At 40.7% G+C, this 13,852-nt stretch overlaps 2 protein-coding genes across 2 annotated transcripts in view; both read left to right on the top strand.

Moving 5' to 3' along the window:
- The window catches only part of LOC142097574 (heparan sulfate glucosamine 3-O-sulfotransferase 2-like), a 303,244-nt gene that overhangs the window by 246,601 nt on the left and 42,791 nt on the right, over nt 1-13,852 (top strand). The window lies entirely within an intron of this gene.
- The window catches only part of SCNN1B (sodium channel epithelial 1 subunit beta), a 62,547-nt gene that overhangs the window by 15,251 nt on the left and 33,444 nt on the right, over nt 1-13,852 (top strand). Inside the window, exons 2-3 of the mRNA XM_075179525.1 lie at nt 11,530-11,849; nt 12,861-13,161. Coding sequence (XP_075035626.1) covers nt 11,536-11,849; nt 12,861-13,161 — 615 coding nt within the window. The 5' untranslated portion in view covers nt 11,530-11,535. The remainder of the gene's footprint in view (nt 1-11,529; nt 11,850-12,860; nt 13,162-13,852) is intronic.

The raw sequence follows: 13,852 nt of genomic DNA, 5'->3' as shown, positions 1-13,852 counted from the left end.
ATCACAGTAACTCAATGAGCTCAACGCTAGGGTAGGGTTCTAGCTCTTTAACAAACAAAAAAACTTTTATAAAACTTTTACAAAAAGAAACATTTAAAATACATACTTACTGACTTTATCTGTTACCTCTCCGTGAAGTGCGACTGAGGAGGAGGGCACAGTGTCGCAAATCGCTTCATTTTGTCCCTGTGGCGCCTTGATGCATTTCACAATTTTGTTGGGGCGTGGCCAAAATGACGCAGTTTTCTACCCATCGCATGCGTCATGGACTTCCCCATCCTGACCAATTCACCAGCACCACAGAAAAAAAGTTATTAGTTTGTCTGCAGTCTTATGGTTGATAAAATATTTAAGCATATAGGATAACTCCACCTGAAACAGAACATTCCATTTTGGATTTATCAATTGTGGATTTATGTACAAATACATTAAGGGTCAATAGAGAGAACTTTCATGGGAACTTTTTACCCCAAGGACTATACACAGGACACGTGGTCACCCACTAAGGTTAGAGGAGAGGAAATTTCACAACCAGCAAAGGAAGGGGTTCTTTACAGTAAGGGCAGTCAATATATGGAATTCACTGCCAGGGAAGGTTGTGATGGCAGATGCAATAGATATGTTTAAGAAAGGGTTAGACAAATTTTTAGCGGAAAAGTGTATCCAGGGATACAACCGTTAATTAAAATGAAGGATAGTAGTGGATATAGGGTAAAAATAGGACTGCAATATTGGGTCTGGGGGGATTTTCACGATTGAAACAGATTGGCGGTTGCTTACTCTGGATCAATTTCATATATAAGTGCAGGATCGCAGGAGATCCAAAATAGGTTGAACTTGATGGACTGGTGTCTTCTTTCAACCTCATCAACTATGAAAGAATATTATTTGCCTGGGGTCCGGAGTACCCCCCTTACCCAGCCGATCCCCTAATGTCTGCTGTGATACAGCAAAGCTCTCCTCGCTTCTGTTGGCAGCATTTGTTGTTCAACAAGCTGCTGTCTGCATTATAGAAGCCTGACCCAGTATGAGCGATGAGGGTATGGTGGAAACACAGCAGACATCAAGGATATATTGAATTTGGTGGAGCACCGTGTGGCGAGAGCAGGATGAGCATAGTGAAAATCAAGCTTAAGCCTGCCTGGCACCCACTCTTACCCCGTACTGCATTACAATGTAACGTATGCCACCAGCTGTCATCATCATCATCATCATCATTTATTTATATAGCACCGGCAAATTCCGTAGCGCTTTACAATTGGGGTCAAACAAAGTAATAAACAAACTGGGTAAAACAGACAAAGAAGTGAGAAGGCCCTGCTCGCAAGCTTACAATCTATGGAACAATGGGAGTTGGTAAATGGTTAAGTCTACATATTGCATTTCGGTCCAGCCAGATTGCAAAGGTAAAAAACAAAAACAAAAAAAACAAAGCAAAAGGGATTAGTACGCTATAGGATCCAGTCACACAGCAATGTTTGTTAGAGGGTTGTTGTCTTGTTTGAATTGTGTAATGTGGGGTAATCTAGTGAGGTTAAGAAAGTGGTTGAGGAATATTATAAGCTTGTCTGAAGAGGTGGGTTTTCAGAGAACACTTGAAGGTTTAAAGACTAGAGGAGAGTCTTATTGTGTGAGGGAGGGAATTCCACTGAGTGGGTGTAGCTCGAAAGAAGTCCTGTAACCGGGAATGGGAGGATGTGATGAGAGTGGAAGAGACGCAGATCTTGTGCAGAGTGGAGTTGTCGAGTTGGGAGATATTTGAGAGGACATGTACGTTGGTGCAGCTTGTAGGTTAGTAAAAGTTTTTTATATTGGATTCGGTAAAAAACAGGCAATCAATGTAGCTATAAAATAAACTTATAGAACTGAAGTTTCAGTCTTCACCTATAGCATCCCCTATTTCATATAGAGCTATTTATGCTTACCAATGCTCAGTTGCCCCCAGATCATGTGCAGAACTATAGGTGTATATCTATAGACTGGTGCATACAAGGAAATCTAGAAGACTAAACACTGATAATATTAAAAAGCTGATTAGAAACTGCAATACATGCATATGTCTAGAGATCCAAGGTTTAACCAAACAGAAGTCAGTATGATTAATAGGCAGGAAGAACTGTAATAATCTTAAGTCAGTGCAAGTGCCAGATTTCCTGCAGCAATCTGAAATCAGTGCACATGGCACACCTGAGTGCCTGAGACAAGTCAGGGCAGAGACAGACCGGAATATCCTATAACAAGCCAAGGTCAGTGCAAGGGCATCCAAGTGTAAAGGTTAAACAGGCAGAGGTCAGTACAGGCAGCAGAGTAATCGTTGAACTAGCTGGGTCAAAACACAAGAGCACTGGGAGTCTAATAAACCCACTAGAACCAATCTGAAACAACCAATTAGTCCAGTCCGCACAATGCTAATGAACACCTGAGTCAGGAAGTACACAGTCTAAACATGGTGGGATGCAGAGGAACTCCTCAGTCTACCAGTGTTTCTGTCCCAGCTTCTGTCCACAATCCTGACAGCCATATATTAGTGCATTGACTATATATATTTTAAAGTGTAGTGTTTCATATTCGTAAATGTCACCAGGTAGGGTCCACCTCCAGGTCCCCTAAAATATCTATTTTCCCCTAGGCTTGCCAGGGCACACTGTCACCCAGAGGCACTCAGAAAAATGGTGCAAGCCACTGGCAAACAGTTTGAGGGACTTCCTCTGCCAGCGGTTGGTAGTGACGGTCAGCTATGGAGGGACTATAGCACAAAAAGACACTTATGGGTCAATTCAGGGATGGCACGTGAACTTAATTGAGTTATGTTTTATGGTTAAACAAATGGGCGCCCTTTGTTCTTCTCCAATTTTAGCTAGACTTCCCAGAGCACCTCTCCGTAGTGTGTGTAATGATTGCTATTCATAAAGCTAATTTCAAACTATCAAATGCCATTCACATTTTTGACACCACAGCTGGTTTTATTTAGTAGCTCCAAAAATAAACAAAACATAAACAAAAGTCCTAGTCTGTCTGGCTTCTAACACAACAAGGAGCACCCTCTCTAAAGTGAAGGACCTAGTGTCCCACACACACACACAAAATAACAGCACTTGGTAATTATTTGCAGTGTCTCTCAACAGGCATCTGACCTGTTCCCGAGGTAGTGAGAGACTGAGGAAACAACCATCCAGCCTTTTTATCAGCACCTTACAGGTGCAACTCCTGATTAACCAGCAACTGGCTAGCAGGTTGGAAGACCCGAAGTGGGCTTCATAAATGGAGCCGTCCTTCTCTCTCCATTCATAATCTCAGGAACCCTGTCACTGACTTTTTCTAGAGCAGAATACACACAAACTCCATGGGGTTTTAAAACACATAAGACAGAAACCTGAGACATTTATATCTGCCTTTAGCAACTTTCGAAGTGCTGCTGCCACAATATATATATAAAAATTAAAATTTTAACTATTTATTTATGCTCTTTTTATTATTATACAACCCTATACCTCCACTTGCCACCGAAAAAAGGTTTGAAGTGTTTGAACAATAGCACTTTCCTGACTCTTATGCAAACACTCACTTAGAAAAATACACGTCTCAAGGGCTATGTCTCCATTCAATTAGAACCACGCTTTTCTAAATGTACTTAGATATACTTGAGGTATAATAATAATTAAACCACGTCTACATTAGCTCCGAAACAGAAGCAGATCTGATAAAGAGATCAAACGGTAGTTTCCAGTTTCTCTCCCCTGCAGGCTCACTAGCAGCCACCTCTGTGTTGTTATTGGCCCATCCCCTTCCTTTCTGAATTGCGATTGGTTGTCCCAAATAATAGTCATACTGGCTACATACTAAAAACTGTGCCGTAAAAATGGTTGACAGAGAGGCACAAGGTGAAAGAAGAGGTATATCAAGTATTGTTTAATAACACAATAAATATTGTGACTGGAATAATAAATACTTAGGTACAATTTTTACTGACGATGGCCATGTCTTTCAACACCAGCAAGCCTAGAAATTGTCATGCCGTTCAGATTGCTTGAATACAGCCATGTTGATAAACCAGTGCTAATGCTGGAGTTTTGAATCCAGCAGTTTTAAAGTTTACTTAGCTCCTCAGTGTAAAAATTATATTAACGTTAACATTTACACACTGCTGTTTTTGGTCAACTTTAGCCTGCAATGAATAAATCTTGCCCCCATGTAAAGTCACACAACTTGCCTAAGGGCTGGAATATCTGGCATTTCAATGTAGAAGGGAATTCCATCTCTTAGGTCACTAAAGATAGACATGTGGATTTACTGGAGAGGGCGGGGCCTCATTGTATTATCTGTAGTAGACTTTTTGCAATTTTAAATGCAACATCAAGGAAATTATTATTATTATTGTTACTATTATTATTATTGTAGGTTTGTAAGGCGCCACAGTGCTCTGCAGCACCGTACAGTAAGGAAAAACAGTACATACATAAAACAAGAACATACAAGGTAAACAAAATAAATACAGACATGAAAACAAAAGGTATGGAGGACCCTGCTCATTAGAGAGCTTACATTCTAAGTGGAAGAGGGCACAGCTGAAACAAGAGGAGCGGCTCTGGAGTGGAGATTGGGACAGTTGTGAGGGAGCATTAATGTGAATAGTGTTATCGGGGATAGGGTTACCTCTAAAAAAGAAGGATTTTCAAAGAGTGTCTAAAGGCTTGAAGGCTGTGGGAAACTCTGATTGAGAGTGGTAGGGACTTCCATAAGTGGGGAGCAGCGCGGGAGAAGTCTTGTAGGCTGGAGTGAGAGGTGGTTACCAGAGACGAGACAAGGCGAATGTCAGAGGTAGATCTAAGAGGGTAAAAGGGAGAGTATTTTGATATGAGATTTGAGATGTATGCAGTAGTGGTGTTGTTCAGGGCTTTGTAGGTAAGGGTCAGTAATTTGAATTTGATTCTGGAGTACACAGTGAGCCAATGTAGGAATTTGTAAAGTGGTGCAGCAGATGTGGAGTGGTGAGAGAGGAAGATTAGCCATGCAGAAGCATTTAGAATGGATTGAAGTATGGATATATGGTTGTCAGGAATGCCAGGTAGCACTAGGTTGCAATAGCCAAGATGGAAGATGATGAGAGAATGGATAAGAGTTTTGGTTGCATGTTGAGTAGGAAAAGGGCATATTCCGGCAATGTTTTTAAGGTGGAGTCGACAGAACTGGGAGAGAGTATGGATATGAGGAATAAAGCAGAGGGTGGAGTCAAGTGTGACACCAAGGCAGCGGGCTTGCAAAACTGAGGAAATTGTTGTGCTATTGACAATGAGGTAGGTATGAGGGCAGGTGGTGACTCTGGCAGTAGGGAAGATAATAAACTCTGCTTTAGACATGTTGAGCTTTAGGTAGCGTTGGGACATCCATGTCCATATTTACAGTAGGAAATAAGCTCTCTAACATCACTCAATAATTAGCACAAAGGATTTCTACAGTTAACTAATATATGTGAAGACTAAAATTCTAACACTCATGTCCATCCTTAATATATTACAGTCTAATGTTTACACATGGAGATAGCAGAAAGACAGTTGGTTACATGAGATAGTACAGAAGGAGAGAGGTCAGGGGAAGAGAAATAGGTTTGGGTGTCATCAGCCTAGAGGTGGTATTGGAGGTCGAATGAGCAAATTAGTTCCCCAAGAGAAGAGGTGTATAATCAAAAAAGTAAAGGGCCAAGAACAGAGCCTTGTGGGACTCCAGCAGATAGTGGGAATGGAGGGGAGGATGTGCCAGAGGTAGAAACACTAAAGGAGTGGTTCGTTAGGTAGGAAGTGAACCAGGAAAGAACTGTGTCACAAAGGCCAATGGAGTGAAGGGTGTACAGGAGAAGAGGGTGATCAAAAGTGTCAAAAGCAGCTATGAGGTGGAGGAGGATGAGTATGGAGAAATTACCCTTAGACTTTGCAGTAAATAGATCGTTGATCACTTTTGTGAGAGCAGTTTCAGTGGAATGTTGAGGGTGGAAACCTGACCACAGAGAGTCGAGAATGGAATGAAAGGAGAGAAAGTGAGAAAGGCGTTTGTACACAAATCACTTAAGTAGTTTGTAGGCAAAAGGGAGGAGAGAAATAGGGCTGAAGTTGGAGAGAGAGGCTGGATCGAGAGATTGTTTCTATAGAATTGGTGAGATGAGCGCATGTTTAAAGGAGGATGGAAATGTGCCAGTGGAGAGACATAAGTTAAAGAAGTGAGATAGAGGTGGGCATTCAGTGGAGGAGAGAGAGCAGAGAAGTTGGGAGGGAATAAGGTTGAGGGGACAGGATGTAGGGTGAGATGAAAATAGAGTGCAGAGACTTCGTCTTCAGTTACTGGAGAGAATAAATTAAGGGTGGATTGGGGAGTATAGGTAAAGGTGGGTAGAGTGGGTGAAGTGAGTGGAATTGGCATGAGGAAATATCTTGTCGAATGGTGTCGATTGTGTCTTTGAAATTGGTGGCAAAATCATGGGCTGTGAGGGAGGAAGATGGAGGAGGTGCAGGTGTGCAGAGAAGTGAGTTGAAGGTGGCAAAGTGGCAACGTGGGTTAGAAGACTGGGTGAATATTAGAGAAAGAATGTTTGTTTGGCAATTGAAAGGGCAGTGCTTCAAAATGAAAGGATGAATTCATAATGGAGGAAATCGGGATAGGAAAGAGATTTCCTCCAGTGGCACTCTGCAGTGCAAGGGCACCTATGCAGGTAGCTGGTCTGTTTGGTGTGCCATGGTTGGAGTTTGGATCGTCAGAGACTATATGTAGTAGCTGGAACTGCATTGTCAAGGGCTGAAGTGAGAGTTTTGTTATAGAAAGCGGCAGCCTGATTAGGACAGGACAATGCAGTCATTGGAGAAAATAGTTGTTTTAGTGAAAATTAAAAGTGGATTGAGTTGAGAGTACTTAGATTTTGTTGTGTACGTGTGTATTTGGGTGCAGGGGAAGGGCTTGAGGTGTAAGGTGAGGTTGAAGGAAAGGAGGTTGTTGCCAGAGAGTGAGAAGGCTAAATTGGAGAAACTACAGATGGAGCAGTAGTGGGAGAAGACAAGGTCAAGGGAGTGCCCATCACAGTGGATGGGTAGTTGAGGTGCACTGGGAGAGACCAAAGGAGGACGTAAGTGAAAGAAGTTTAGTGGCAGAAGAGACAGTGGGATTATCAATGGGAATATTGAAAACACCTAGTATGAGCATAGGCATGTCAAAGGATAGGAAATAAGTGAGCCAGGCTGCAAAGTTGTCAAGGAATTGGGAAACTGGACCTGGGGGGGTGATAAATGACAGTAACAGGAAGGTGGAGAGGATAAAGTAGACGGATAGTGTGGACTTCAAAGGAAGAGAATGAGAGGGAGGGTTCAGAGGGTAACACTTAAAAGGTGCAGATTGGAGAAAGTAGAATGTCTACTCCACCACCTTGTTTGTTTCCGGGTCTGGGAGTGTGGCTGAGGGAGAGTCTCCTATAAGAGAGAGCTTCAGGGGATGTAGTGTCAGAGGAGGTGAGCCAAGTTTCTCTAATGGCAAGGAGGTTGAGGGATTTAGAAATAAATAGATCATGGATGGATGTAAGTTTGTTACAAACAGATCTGGCATTCCATAATGCACAGGAGAAGGGAATGGGGAACCATAGCTAAACAGGCATTTTACGTGGAGGAATTTTCAATTTTTATCATATACCCTAATCTATGAATTTGACAGGATCAGGTTGCTGCAGATATGAAAGTGGGGCATGACATATTGGAGAAGGAAGAATGTGACAAGATGATAATTGCATCAGCAACCTAATCACGTGCTACCTTCTCTACAAGAGGTCATGCCCACCTTTTCAAATTCTGTGTGTGTGTTTGGTATAGAATTTAGAATCAAAGCTCCATTGGGACAGGAACTGATGGGAATTATTCTAAAACAATCTCTCTGTAAAGGGCTATATAAATAAATGGTAAAAATAAAAGTAATAATAAACAAAGTATAGTGTAATTCCTGCATAAATTGTAAATACATGTGCAGGCTAGTAGTAATGTTTCAGGTTGTTCTGTTTTCAGAAGAAAGCAGATTACACAAATTTGTGCCCCATCAACCATTATGACAATTCAATAATTATCCCACAGATGATGGCTAATTGATCATCATAGGTTGCACCCTTATGTACCTTCCCATAATAGCTGTGTCTCGTAAACCGGTAGGGTGAAAGGATTTTAGTATGGCCCAGCTGTTTGTGTTTGGCTCCCTGGGACAAACATTAACAGCTTTTTCCTGTTACTAGCCATTAGTCAGTAATGGCACCAGTTTAACAAGGAAGCTAGTACATTTTAAATAATGTCCCCTGTGGACAACAGTGTATGCTATATAGAAACAATTAGCATGCCACAAAATAAATCCAATGCTAAAAAATATGGTGTTTAGTCTGATCAAATTGTCAGTATTACAATGTTGCATGATCTTAGACAGTGTCCAGAATCCAAGAAAGATCCCTTGAAAAATACATTATTCAGCGTCATTGCACAATAGCTCTGTTACTAAATACTGTATTATGTCAGCAGTCTATTACAGACAGCTGAAGCCCCACATGTCAAAAGTCTGAGGATGCACTCATTTGAGCTGCCATGACATCACTGGTCATGCCCCTTCTACCCGAACTCCTCCCACCTTCTCAGTTTTCCCTCTCGATCCAGCAGATCCTAGTGGCCCGCTACTAGGGTGGAAGAGAGTGCAGTAGTGTACATGTGCCATAAGAGTGTGGAATACCAGTGTGTAATACATATTTTCTACTAACTTTTTTGTACATCTTTGTTATATTATTGTCTTTTATTTATACTTGAAATTGCCCTTCTTTGGTTTCTTGTTCATGAGAACCAACATGCCAGTTTAGATATTCAATTTTTTCAAGCCTACCCATTTACAAGAAAGCAGTATCTTGAGAATATTGTAAATCTGCATACAATTAAAGTGCAATATAAGGGTGGTATGCCAATATTCAGTATACTGAAATATCAGAGTGTTATAATGTATCAGTGTATCAACATAAGGTTGTGATTACGCTAGTGTGAAGCAAGTAAAAGTGAGGTCAAACATTGCAGACTGTGGAATGGGAGAGAAGTGGGTGTTTATAGCTCTTTGGACAAATGAGGCGATGGATAAAAAGAAAACCAACTCCAAGTAAATGTAGGAACAATCCATAGCAGCCAAATCGGCTGTGTTCTTACCCTATGTTCTTTTGCCATTGTTTGTTCCACTTGGTGTTCTTGTTGGTACAGAGGGTGAATATTAGAACTGGGTCCATGTTCCTCTTTGTTGGTTGAGCTGGACTTCGTTTGGCAGTCGCTGAACCGCACAACCATGGTGGCTCATTAGAGTCAAATAAAGTGTAGTATGAGCATTTGTATAAATTCACCAATGCGTTTCGTCCCTCTGTGGACTTTGTCAAGGATAATTGTGCTGGACATCTACTGTTTAACAGGGCCTTTTTAAAAGACATTGGGTCTCAAATGTATTGGACTTGTGCAATTGTGTTTTATGAATTGGTACTGACCACCTGGTCCACCTGGTCCACTTTGGGTGGTGGTTGCTGGTTGTGGCTAGAATGTCATTGAGTAAATGTGTCTTCTAGTTTGAATTTGTCTGTTTTGAATTAATATTTCCAATTTTAAGACTAGAACTTCTTTGCAGATTTGGGAAATAAATTCTAGATTTTTCGTGTTAGAATTGATATATGTGAGAACCTTTATTAATTTTAGCTTCCGATCTATCACAAATAAAGGAGAAGTTGTCAATGATACACCACCAAAAAATTATATATGCCAAATAACAGTTTTGATTCCAGATTTGTGTGTCTTCCCACTTTAATACAAACAAATTGGTGTAACAGGGTGCTAATAGTGTGCCCATCGCTGTACCTAGGATTTGTCTGTTATATTGTCCTTAATGCCAAAAGTAATTATTAGGTAAAATTAACTCTTTACTGTCCATGATGAACATATCCTGTTCAACTATCTGTTGAGAATGGTTGCATAAATTGTGATATGTATGCTCGCATCCATCTATGTGGTTGATAAATATAGTAACTACCTAATGTGTACCTGTCATTCCACTCAATTTTCTCTAGTAATTGTAAATTGTGGGATGTATCCTTAGGTAGCTATTTTGGGCCAGAAAAAGTTTTTGCAGAAAAGTTTCTATGTATCTAGACAATCTGGAGGATTATATACAACTTTGTGTAACTTGGGCAGGTGGTAGAATATTCGTTTGCATAGGCTATTTATATATAGACATTCACCTCTTGAATATTGATCGTGTTTCAGAGATATTAGTCATGCCTCATGAATATTAGTCATGCCTCATGAATATTGATTATGCCTCATGAATATTAGTCATGTCTAATGAATATTGGTCATGCTTTATGTATATTCATTATGCTTTTGAATATTTTTCATGCCTCATAATAATTGGTTATGCCTTATGAATATTGATTATACTTTATGAATATGGGTTACAAAGTGTCTCAGAGATGATACTGTCTCATTCTCATGAATATTGGTCCAGCCCACAAAATGGCTGCCTCCACTGTGTGTTTACAGGTGATTTTTAAATGTCCACTAGGAGGGAATGGTTACTCGTTATAATAGGTTGATGAAGGTGGAGGAAATCAGTTCTGCTAATAAAGACAGGAGACAAATTTTATTTCATTTTGGCAGATGGATAGATTTAAGAAATGTAGGATACAAGAGGATCATATCAGAGGCATTGGGGCTACGTACATACTTCTTGTTTAGGGAAGATAATCAGGGGGCATGCATACATTCTCCAGCCTTCCCCTGTTACAAATATATAATTTTATTACGCTTAAATTATGTCTTAAATAATATCTTTAATCACATTATTTATCAGAAAACCTGTCCAACCTTAAACAAGTTGTTTTAGCTATATGTGTTATTCACGGTGGCTTAGTGGTTAGCACTTCTCTCTCACAGCACTGGAGTCATGAATTTGATTCCCGACCATGGCCTTATCTGTGTGGAGTTTATATGTTCTCCCCGTGTTTGCGTGGGTTTCGTTTGGGTGCTCTGGTTTCCCCACACACTCCAAAAGCATAGGAGTAGGTTAATTGGCTGCTATTTACACTAGTCTCTCTTGGTTTATGTATGTTAGGGAATTTAGACTGTAAGCTCCAATGGGGCAGGGACTGATGTGAGTGAGTTCTCTGGACAACACTGTGGAATTAGTGGTGAACTTGTTGAAGGGTGAACAGGTTTTCTGATAAATAGTTGATGTTTTTTTACTGCTTCACAATTACTAGCTTGAAGAATTTAACAAATGTTCTTTAAGTCTGCTAAGCCTATTTGATTGCCATACATTGTTCTTAAACTCTACACATTGCGCTGTGTCCTATCAGTAAACTAACACACATCTTATATCAGGTTCCATGTTTTTACTTGAATGGTAAAGTTGTAATGACGGTGGCAGTCACTCAGTTTATTTATTATGTTGATGATATATAAGAAATATAAATGTATAGTTTATTGAAATGTTTTGTATTTCTTCTAGGTGAAGATGAAGAAACTTAAGCGGTATTTCACCAAGGCGCTGCACCGGATACAGAAGGGTCCAGGTTATACCTACAAGGAGCTACTGGTCTGGTTCTGCAATAATACCAATACCCATGGCCCAAAACGTATCGTCGCCGAAGGACCTAAGAAGAGGGTCATGTGGTTCTTACTGACTATGTTTTTTGCAGCTCTTGTATTCTGGCAGTGGGGTGTTGTCATACAGACCTATCTCTCCTATAGTGTCAGTGTGTCTCTCTCCATAGGCTTCAACACCATGGTGTTCCCAGCTGTTACAGTCTGCAACTCCAACCCCTATAAGTGAGTATGACAATGAGAGTGCCCCTGAGTGTACATATGGTTGGGCCACAGACTGGCCAGTAATTGATTTTAATAAGAATCTATTAAAAGCCAATATTCCAAGGAGGTGACTATTAAAGAAAAAATATGTCATTGATGGTCCCCTTTTGGTATTTGGCCCCAAATGTAGTTACATTGGCTGCATGGTGGGCCAGTGGAACTGTACTAGGCACCTTAGGCACCTCTACTCCTCAGACACCCCACCCATATCTCTCCATACTCAAATAACAAGATTTGCAGTAAATGTCTAACTTATATGTTTCTATCTGGGTGCTGTCCAGATCTTGCATGCAAAACATAATGTATAGATTGCATTCAGTGTGCATGCGTGAAAGCTGATACCATATGCACCTCCTACCTCTCAGTAGCAGTTAGAATGTAATGTGAGTCCACCCTCAGAATCCCCGCATCCCTCTGCGTCCCCCCCTCACACCCTTTGTTGTGTCCTCCAAGCCACTGCTTCTTACCTGTGCGAGGAAAGCAGGGGGCATTTAGACGAGGGGGGGTGGTAGTCTCAATGTGGCCCAGGCTATCACAAGTTACTTTCATTTATTAAAACACCCCCTATTTCCAATTGTCAACTAAAGAGAAAGGTTTTTTTTTAATATAAATTACTCTGGTGGACAGCGCTTAGAGCGAAGGCATCTGGGAAAATAAATAATAGAAAATGAGTTGACATGGTAACAATCATTTAGTGTTTTAGGCCTCCCCAAAATGTTGCTAGTGTTCTGTATCCTTTAACTTCACTTAACAGGAGACGTTAAACCAAAGAGAATGAACAACCTGAGAGGCCGGTCAGCGGGATCCAAAACTAGGACATCCCAATTGGTGGATCCAGTCTGACAGCGATTTACATAAATTGGAATAAACCTTTTTTTTTGTCCTTGACTTGAGTGATCAGAATACTGACCCTTTGTAAGAAGACACTAAGCTACCTATATCTAATTTTTCTCCATGTATTTTTATTTTCAGGTACTCACGTGTTAAGCATCTCTTGCATGATTTGGATGAATTGGTTGCCACAGCGTTGGATCGGATCCAGGATTACAGCCAAAGGCTTGACAGTATCTCAGCTTCAACTAACAGCAGCCGGAATCTGACCTTTGACTCCAGTCTGTGGAACCACATGCCCCTAGTGGTCATAGATGAAAACGACCCTGACCATCCGATAGTCTATAACATCTTTACCAGTAGCCCAGATTATTCTCTGATTAATGCGACCACAGACAACCAAACAACTTATGCCCAGAGATACAAAATAGCCATTCAGCTGGTAAGTGTCATCATTCACTTATCCCCTATCTGTTCTCATTGAGTTTATAACTAAGAGGGAAGTATTGACAGCCTGAATGGTCAGCACAAGTATATGGCTACAGCTTATATTAACGGGGCATTCAACATTATTCACACAAAAAAAAAACAATATGGCACTTGGCATTAGTCTGTGCAGTCTTTTAGTCAGTAACACTGTTAGCAGAAATAACAGATTCTAAATGTTTTCTGTAAACATTGAAACATAGAAACATAGAATTTGACGGCAGATAAGAACCACTTGGCCCGTTTAGTCTGCCCATTTTTAACCTATGGTAACCTCAAACCTAATTTGATGCTTAGTTCTTTGGAAGGATATCCCAAGCATGTTTATATTGCTCTACTGTATTAGCCTCTACCACCTCTGATGGGAGGCTATTCCACTTATCCACTACCCTTTCTGTGAAGTAACTTTTCCTCAAGTTTTCTCTGAACCTCCTTCCCACTAGTGTCAGTGCATGTCCTCATGTTCTAATACTTCTCTCCCTTTGAAGAATGTTCCCTCCTGTTAAAATCCTTGATATATATCATGACTCCCCCTCTCCCTTCTCTGCTCCAAACTATACATACTAAGATCTTTTAGTCTTTCCTGGTAAGTTTTGGAGACCAGGCACCATTTTAGTTGTCATTCATATCTTTCTTGAGATATGGGG

This window comes from Mixophyes fleayi, chromosome 7 (genome assembly GCF_038048845.1).
Source record: "Mixophyes fleayi isolate aMixFle1 chromosome 7, aMixFle1.hap1, whole genome shotgun sequence".
NCBI classification, from domain to species: Eukaryota; Metazoa; Chordata; class Amphibia; order Anura; family Limnodynastidae; genus Mixophyes; species Mixophyes fleayi.
Note: the sequence above shows the minus strand (reverse complement) of the source record. Positions and strands in the feature narration are given on the sequence as shown.